The sequence below is a fragment of the Syzygium oleosum genome, unplaced genomic scaffold (genome assembly GCF_021117445.2).
Source record: "Syzygium oleosum isolate NSW1041296 unplaced genomic scaffold, Sole_v2.1 Sole_v2.02, whole genome shotgun sequence".
Taxonomy (NCBI): domain Eukaryota; kingdom Viridiplantae; phylum Streptophyta; class Magnoliopsida; order Myrtales; family Myrtaceae; genus Syzygium; species Syzygium oleosum.
The window spans coordinates 5,931,803-5,941,066 of NW_026607486.1; the positions used below are offsets into that span (position 1 = coordinate 5,931,803).

The 9,264-nt window shown below is 39.8% G+C and overlaps 1 protein-coding gene and 1 pseudogene across 1 annotated transcript; one reads left to right on the forward strand and one right to left on the reverse strand.

The window, feature by feature from the left end:
- Positions 1 to 300: 300 nt before the first annotated feature.
- On the forward strand, positions 301 to 4,398 carry LOC130135354 (UPF0496 protein At4g34320-like). Its single transcript, XM_056304291.1, has 4 exons — positions 301 to 400; positions 2,701 to 3,174; positions 3,460 to 3,844; positions 4,099 to 4,398. The coding sequence occupies exons 2-4, from the start codon at positions 2,705 to 2,707 to the stop codon at positions 4,396 to 4,398; spliced, it is 1,155 nt and encodes a 384-aa protein (XP_056160266.1). The 5' UTR covers positions 301 to 400; positions 2,701 to 2,704.
- Positions 4,399 to 6,847: 2,449 nt separating this feature from the next.
- On the reverse strand, positions 6,848 to 8,522 carry LOC115667594 (putative pentatricopeptide repeat-containing protein At5g40405; annotated as a pseudogene).
- Positions 8,523 to 9,264: the final 742 nt, after the last annotated feature.

Sequence of the window (9,264 nt, forward strand, 5' to 3'; positions counted from 1 at the left end):
TATGACATTGAACGATGATCCTTTCAATCACTTATATGTATAGTTAATTTTTCAAAAGATTATAATTTTCAGATGACACGTGATTTTGCTCATGGGTTTTTCCATTTTTACATGATTTTGCTCTCTCCCTTTATCAAATCATTTTTTCTCCATGTGAAATGTCTAGCACTCGTCCCTTTTTATCAACCTCTACTTCATGGTCTGAAATTCAGTGTCTTCAGTGGGCAAAACACCACCACACCAGACGATCCACCATCACGCACAGCCGCACACATCATCGTCAACCTGTCAAGCCGCCGCCACTGCTCGGCGGAGTTCACATCTCGCCATAAATGCCCTCTTGCTGGAGGAGCTACAGAGTCTCCTTAATAACTTTGAACTGCTAAAGCAAAAACCACAGGTATTGGGAAAAAGAGAGAAATAGGAAAACTATTTAAACCAAGGAAAAAGCATGTTGGTTCATAAACATAACCTTTCCTTTTGATAAGATATAACATGCTAAATTCTAATTTAGGAAAATACAAGATGCACAGCATAATTACCTATAAGGTGTAAGGAGTAATCTCTCTAGGAAAAATAAAAGGAGGTATAATACAATTCAACATATTCTATCTCTAACACAATCCAGTTAACACAAAAGGAAAATCAGTTGCCAATGTTTTATACTGGCAAGGATCCGATAACTAAAGTGGCAATCCGCATTATATCTAGGCTTTTATAATATGATAAATACGGAAATATCATAATGTCTGTCTCATAAAGTAATTTGCATTACAAATCTCTGTACAAATGTGATTTGGAACGGCCTGATTGACGGCTCATCTCTAAACCTAGCTTCTTGGTATCTTCCGAGAATAGGAAATGCTAATCTGGCATGAGCATTCTCGGTAATTGCATGAGCATTCTCGGTAACTATGCCCAAGATTTAGCTTCTTTCGCACGCAATCTATATGGTTGGGATCAAGTTCATCCTCAAATCTTCAAATCTATAAAACTCACATGAGAGGTTGCTTCATCTCCATAACATTCAACAAGCTATCTTGCCCTCTGCCTCTCTCTCTCTTTTCCAACTTCTGTCTCCCGTAGCAGTCAATTGCAAGAAGCAGCTCATCCAGGTAAGGAAAAATCCAACTTATATTCAATGGTGCAAAAAGAGTTAGCAATCTTGCTTGTTGGATTGTATTCCTATTATGATTTTAGATCTTGTACAGATTGTGGTATCTTAACTTTCTGTTGATTATCACGCAGGCTAGGTATATGAGAAGGCCCTCATGATTTCAAAAAATTCATGACCACACTTGATTATCACTTAAACCCTAACTCATAGAACTCCCTTGTTGTGGTTAATAATGTATGTATTAGCCCATTTCGATAGGATGACTCTTGGAGAGACCCTAGAAATGATTTCTTTTGGGAAATCTTCATGATCTAAGCACTAGAAAATCGCCTGATACATAGGCAAGAGGCGGACCCTTCTGCTCGGCTGCCCATTGTTATGTGTGACCCGAAGATAATGAACATTCATATTGAACATCGTATAGATTTCATTCAATTCGTTTTTCCATCTGAGTTTACGTTTAGCCGGCTTGGTTACCGGAGTATGGTGGTCGGTGGATGCGCATGTCACTTCGCCAAGTGAGAATTGAATTGTTCTTGGGGTTGGATGAACATTCCAAATGGTAATTTTGTGAGAAGCGGTGGTCTTCTTAATTACATGATGATAATAACTCTAGAGATTTTTTGTATGACATTTTCCTCAATTATGAAGACTAGTTTCACCTCTTTAAGCAGTCATGCCTTGTGTGCAAGTTCCCACCTTTTTGTTAAAGTGCTATCCGATCCAAAAAATTGGATACAAAAATATATTTTTCCGTATTTATAATAGGGAAAAAGAAAAGGTGTACTAAATCTCTTAAGTCATCTTATATTTTATATTGTTTGGATTTCTCAATCGATGAACTCTTTTTTTCATTGAACTTCGAAAAATTCCGTTATGATTTTTCTCTTTTTCTCAAACCGATCAACATAAAACTTTTAATTTTTCAGTGGACCCTTTATTTATTACCGCTAAGTAATTGCTCTTAAACAAAAAAAAAATTTGTGAATTCCACGTCCTTTTTGCTACTTAAGTATAGGACATGGATATTGGTAATCTTATTACTCAAGTCATTTAGTGAATATATGTGCTTTTTTGCTTATTAAACCAATAGTAACCCCAGTATTAAATCAGACTCGTATGATATTTTCTTGTATAAAATGTGTCTCTTATCCATGTGAGAATGGATTGAATCTCATCAAAATTATCTAATTCTTGTCCTTCACACCACATGTGACACATAAACCATGCATTGTGATTGGCAACGTTCGTCAACCTCGAAAGACTCGGTTCTCGAATTAGAGTTTCATGTTCTGGTTTTGAGTCTCTATATGATTGCTTGTTTTGGGCCTGTAGTGGTTATTTCATTCCTATTCTATTTAACATGGTCTCGTATCATTGCTTTTGTATTAGTTTAACTTTTGGGACATGCGACGACCATCTTCTGACATAATTCGGATTTCTTTCCCATACTCTTCCTTTCAATTTCCTTTTTGCATGCTCTGAAGTTCTCTTAGGGACATAAACATCTGTGACCGCTTCATTTTTTTTTCCTTTTAGCGTACTCGCGCTCTCTTTTCTTAACCTCATGATCTCACCTGAAGGTCAATGACAAACTCCAACACCAGAAGAAACCCTCCAGCGGTTCCCTCATCAACAGGCGCCAATTCAATACCCAAAGTCCAGTACCCAAAGGAACTCATCAGCTCGTACGGCGCAGCGTGCGAGTCCAACCCGGATTTGCGAACCTTCGATGCTAACCTCCAAGTGAGGACGAACCAAGTCCTCAGCACTCTTGCTTCCGGGGTTGATGTCCAAGCTCTCTCACTGGATTCTCTGAAAGAGATAACGGAGTGCCTCTTGGAGATGAACCAGGAAGTGGTCAAGGTCATCTTGGATAGCAAGAAAGACATCTGGAGAAATCAAGAGCTGTTCGAGCTTGTTGAGTGCTACTTCAAGGATAGCTTGCACACCCTCGGTTTCTGTGCTGCCCTTGAGAATTGCTTGAAGCCTGCGCTCGATGCCCATTTGCTGTTTATCGCTTCGCTTCATTGCTTCAAAGAAGAAGATGGGGAGGGGTGTTGCAGGTACATGTATCTCACTTCTCAAGGAACTTCATTTCGAGCACACGCATCCTAGCATATTGGTTCTTGCTGGCCACTATTTTCATTTATTGGCTAAGTCATTCAATCTCCACTAATTTCTCTATGCATTTGCATTCAACTTCATATCTAACGTGCCAATGGGATAGAGTTGATTTCTAGAGTTTGATAGCCTAACATTATAAGGTTTAAGTTGGTGAGGAATATGCATGCATTTTCTGTTTCACGAGGAACTGATGCAGAGACCTTGGATAAATTTAGTTACTCAAAGATCTTGGAGGAACTGACAAAATTCAAGGAGACCAGAGACCCTTTCCCCAAAGAGTTCTTCGTGATCTTTCAGACGATTCACAAGCAACAGAAGTCCATGGTCAAGAAGTTGCGGATCAAGAAAAATGAGATTGAGAAGAAGCTCAAGACCATACAGACGTGGAAGAAAATCTCAACCATGATACTGGTTGCAATTTTCGCAGCCATTCTGATCTGGTCGGTCATGACTCCAGCTGTGGCTGCTACACCAGTCACTGCCGCCCTAGCGGCTGCAACCGCCATTCCCATGGATGCCATTGGCAAGTGGATTGACTCCCTTTGGAAGATTTATGAAAATGAACTGAAGGGATGGGAGGAGGTGATCACCTCAATGCAAGTGAGTACTACAAACCTTTTTCCTCCCTTTCTGTAATTACAGTGACGATCCCCGTAATTTCGTCAAACCAAGTCAACATCCATACTTTTCCCTAGAAGTCCTCGCAATTAACATAATGAACATCGCGAGGCTGGCTTGATTTTTATGTAGCTATAATGATGCGAACAATGTCTATGATTCCAAAATGCAAGAAACTCTGCAAGAGAAGTCATCATGATTTACATGAATAATTTCTTACAACTAAAGCTCTGCAGACCGGTACCTTTGTTGCTCTCAAGCTCCTTAACAAAATCAGAAGCATCGTTGACCCTTTGGAGGTACAGACCAAGAGGCTTTTGCAGAAAGCTGATTTTCCGATTGAGGAGGGAGCAGAAGCAGTAAAGCTCGGAATAGCAGACATCAAGAAAAAGCTGAGAGATTTCGTGAAGGCGGTTGAAGGACTGGGAAAACATGTCGACATGTGCAACCACAATATCCAGAAATCAAGGATAGAGGTGCTTCAGAGGATTATAAAGCCCCCCACCAATTGCAACGGTGCCCCTATATTGCTATAGAGAATTGTTGCTGAGTGTTTGTCTTCCTGTGAGGGATGTGCAGTGGACCTCCATTTGCATTGCCTTCTCTCATCAATAAAGTGGAAGACATCAACATTTGGCATTCGATTTGTTGAATAATTATAATTAAATGCAGCTTTTCGACATAAAGGCCTTATCAGCTTTGGACAGGAACTCTTCAATCCCTAATTGAATAAGCCCTTGTTTTAGTTGCTCTTATGTACAGTTCCATATGGTGATTAAACAAGTTCAGACGACTGACACAAAATTGACCTGTAATATGGACATAGTAAGGTTCAGGTTCTTCCCAAAAGCAGAAGTTAGTAGCTAGGACAGAATAGTTAAATTTTTGCTGAATTGTGTTTAGAGCTCATTATGCTCGTGAGAAATGTCTGTACCAGTCTGGCAAAAGATGAAAGCTGCAAATGAAAGACCAGACAGCAGTAGCTCAGCAAAACAAGAATATCTATAGAACGAAAACGTATCCTGCCAATGTTCCTCATTCGTAAAAGATTTCTCCTCAATAGAACTATTTGGTAAATCCAGACATCTAAAGACAAATTTCATGTTGACAAGAATTAATGGAGGAAGAAATTGCAGATGCTGAATTATTCCTGATCAATGCTTGGCAAAATAAACAGAGTGATTGCCTCTAATGCAAATCTTATTGTGTTGAGAGTACGTTCCAAGTTGCTTTCCAAGCAACAAAAAATAAACACATAAATAGTCGGTGCTTTCACTGTCCAACTCTCCAAGGAAACTCCTCTCTGGCTTCATCAAATTTCTATACTAACAAACTGCAATGAAATTTTACAGAAGAAGTTCCATGTTCACAACTATGCCAACGCAAAGAATCAGCAGAATTGAGAGAAATCTTTGAATTATACAGCAAATCAGAAAACACTAGCAAAAGTTTTGAGTTCCAGGTCATGGGCTCGTCTCGAAAATTCAACTTCCAAAGTGATTCTCCTATCAATGGACCGGTAATTCAAACACAAGGACCTCCTTGTTCCCAGGAACAGTAAAAGGTCCGGGAAACGATCTCTGAGAGGTGGATACCTACACCAAGTGTCAAACCGAAACCGTGTCCATTTTCCCTTTCCCACTTTTGGAGATGTTTGAAGAAGAAACTCACTTCACTTGTCTCTAATCCACCTTGAGACACTGATACCGTGAGTTGCTCTTCTATTTCTAGAAATTCAACCTATTTCTCCAAAGCAACCCGTTATTTGTCGCTAATACAGATGTCTTTTTCCGTGGGAACTTCTTGAATTCTATCCCCAACTTTATGGAATTTCTGGGGATAAGTCCAATGTAGTCTTGTTTAATTTTTTACTTGCTTATAGATTCGGACTATTTTTAATAGAGAATATGGATATGAATTTCAAAGATGAGGATATGTGATCATAAAAGCAGGATATTTGTTAGGTAACCATGCGGAGATTTTGAAATTTAGTCATTAATATAATATAATGTTTTACATATCCTATATTGAAATGAGATAATGTTGTTTTACTTATTCTAAAAAACTGGGTAATAAAGGAAAAAAATCCATATAACCATGAAAAATCTGTTGTACTAAAGAAATCCACCGGGTTTACCAGCATTTAATTGCCACAATCAGTGAGAAGACAACCAAGTTTTCTCTTTCCATCTGAGTTATTCAGCAGGGAAAGATTACTGTTCTTGCCTATAGTTAACCAGTATCCACCTTGTTAATACCACAGTCTACAAGATATTGCATGTTCAAATCTTGAGTGGAAGTTGAAGTCATGGATCTAACTCCTTTTTCTTCAGCCTAAATGTATGATTGTTTCGGAAATGCTGTCTGATGGAAGATACCATTGAAATTATGTAACCTGTACGGCTTGTCATCTTTGAACTTCCATAATCTTTTGATGGATTTAACAGGTAAGAGCGATTTAGTTCTTCTTTAAAGAATATCGTAAAGAACATAAATTGGAATTTCCATCGAAACATGCAGAGGTAGTGGTTGTTGACAGCTTTGAGGGTGCGTAAAACATGCCAATTACGCGGTGAAAATGAAATTCATTTCTTGCTAAGCCTTGTGATTGGACATTGAACCCCAGTTATCTTGGTTCATCTGTCGACTCCCTGATTATATTGTTCTTGTTCTCTGCTTCGCAATCCACAAGACTAGGACAGCTTTATGAAGCCACTGCCTTTAAAGTGAAACTGAATAGGCAGCATTCGCCTGATTTACTGGGTCAATAGCACTGAGCTCAAGGACAAATGAATAGTCTTTTGCTTGCAAATCCATGGGCAGGATATGTGATGGTAGAACACACTAATTTGGATTCATGGATTGTCAGTACAAAGCTCACAACATTTGCCTCCAGACATGTTTTTCTGTAAATATCCCATGGACAAACAATGCATGTGAAGATACACTGCAAAAAAATAATTTGTACAACTGAACTGTTAATTCTCACCAAAAATCCCTGCAAGAGCACCCACCAGCTATGAAATGGTGAAGCCTGTTATTGTCCCCCACGACAATTTCCCTATCAAAAGTTTGAGAAACCATTTTCGAAAACTCATGACAATCCCAGCAGATCCTAAGGTTTTTAACAATTCTTATAGGAACGTCTTCCTTCAATCAGATCAAACCAAATGCAGCGGCAATCTCCTCACTGTTTAGAGACAGAGCATTCTCTTTCTCTTCTTCTTCTATATCGAACAAAACCGGGTTCGTGTTAGCCATGTACCCTTATAATCTCAGCCCCCTGAAGATCTCGCCCACCATCACTTAAATTTCGCTATACATTTGGTGGGAGTTATCTCCAACAAAAAAACTCATGAACTTCACCATCAACTTCTACAACACTGCAGCCTGGAAGCTTCTTCTCGCCTCTGAACTTCATTACCTACCGCATAAGGCTTACACTTTCCCAGTTTTTGTTATCAGTGTAAATATTGGACCAAAGCATGTAAACACCATGACTCTTTGCTTCGAGCTCCACCGTCTTTCTTGAGGCAAGCTCGCCTATTTCCCTATTCTTGTGAATTTTACATGCATTTTGTAAAGCTCCCCAAGCACCGGCATGAGGCTCCACCAGCATGTCATTGATGAAATTTAACACTTCATTTAAACGGTCAGCTTGGCCATACAAATCAACCATGTAGATATAATGCTCAAGTTCAGGCTGGATTCCATACGACTCAGTCATTGAGGCAAGCCCTTTCTCGACTAGTTAAACTACACTGCAGCCTCTCAATACCGATACAAATGTGACTTCATTTGGGAGATCCCTGTCTTTCTTCATGGGCGAGAAAAGCTCGAGACATTCCCTACCAGCTCCATTTATGTCTAGTCCATTCATGGCACTAGGCCATGTGTACGTGTTCCTTTCCTTCATCCCCCAGAAAACCTCCATGGCCTTATCCATGTCACCGCATTTGGCATACAAATCAATAAAGCGGTCCCTAGCATCAACATCATCCGAAGGCTGTTCCTTTCAATATATGCATGAGACCACCTCCCTTGATCCAGTGCACCTAATTGAGTGCATACAGATAGAACTGGAACCATAGAAGGCTCATTGACCTTCACACCTTCCAGTTGCATCTCATGGAACAAATTCAAGGCACACCTCGACTCCCTAAAAAACATCCACGCATTTTGTCAACATTGCCATACTTGGCGCAAAAGTGCTCGCTCAGCATCAGCGTTTGACACACCACGTCATGATCAAGAATCCCTCCAAACACTCTATGACACGATTCTAAACTACCCATCTCCACATACATTAATCAACGCAGTCTGAACATGCGGGTCAATTTCAAACCCGTGTCTTGATGGTTGGATAAAAAACTTGATGCTGGTTTGATTATTGCTTTGCTGTGCGTCTAAACTTAATATTCCAATTTGGTTTTTTGTCACCCAAAACCTACCACAAAATTAAGGAGGAACGTCAGTGAAAATTAAAAAAACTGGATGAAGTTTCCATTAAATTTGTCTTCTTTAATTTCCTGCTTCTAGCCAATAACCAATGATAATAATATTAGGATTCGAAATGTCAATTATGCATGCCTTTCGTATCTTTTATTCGTTTCCTGTTTCTTTTCCTGAAATATTACCTTTGTATGGAAACTTTTACCATTGTATGGGAACTCAACTTAGAGATCACTTGTGTATCTTTGGTAAACCAATAACATCTTCCTTAGTTGCATTCCCTTGTCTTCATTAGGCTTCTCCTCTTTAGTGCTATTTCTATATGTATGCTTAATTCTTTCAATCAACAATTTATGATTATCTGAGTTCTTTTTATCCTATTTGCATTCCTTAAACAGCAGTCATGAAGTCCTTTGATGGAGCTTTAGACTTGTGGGAGCAACAAAACTGGAAAACCCAATCTCTCAATCGATCTTGCGGTCCATTTTCAAACTGAGATCATCAATTCCGACGCAATCCAAGTGTACAAGGGGCTCAATGTTGTCACCAACAAGGTTACCGAGCTCGAGCGTCAATCGAGCGTCAAGGAGTGCCACAGGACCTCCTAGGAGTGATCGATGTCCTAATGTTGACTTTCGACGCATCACGTTTGTAGTCATGCGATGATCGCCTTCAAGCAAATAACGGACTGCGCGTGCGCTGCAATCATTGGTGGAGGATCGAACTCCTTTATTGAGGCGCTCGTGGAGGGCCCAACATCTAATTTCAGGTCCATTTATGATTGTTGTTTCCTTTGGTTGGATGTGTCGCTCCCTATCTTGAATGAGTGCATGTCGAAATGGGTGGACGAGATGGTTGATGCAGACCTAATAGATGGGTGCCAGGTATGTTGCCTCGCAAATTGACTGCTCAGGTGGCATTCGCCGTGCGATTGGGGTCCCAGAAATGGA

What these genes read in the sequence shown, in the direction of transcription:
- LOC130135354 (XM_056304291.1), top strand. Translation starts at nt 2,705, where the DNA reads ATGACAAACTCCAACACCAGAAGAAACCCTCCAGCGGTTCCCTCATCA. An exon ending in AAAGAAGAAGATGGGGAGGG is followed by an intron (nt 3,175 to 3,459) that starts GTGTTGCAGGTA and finishes GGATAAATTTAG; the next exon opens with TTACTCAAAGATCTTGGAGG. An exon ending in AGGTGATCACCTCAATGCAA is followed by an intron (nt 3,845 to 4,098) that starts GTGAGTACTACA and finishes AAAGCTCTGCAG; the next exon opens with ACCGGTACCTTTGTTGCTCT.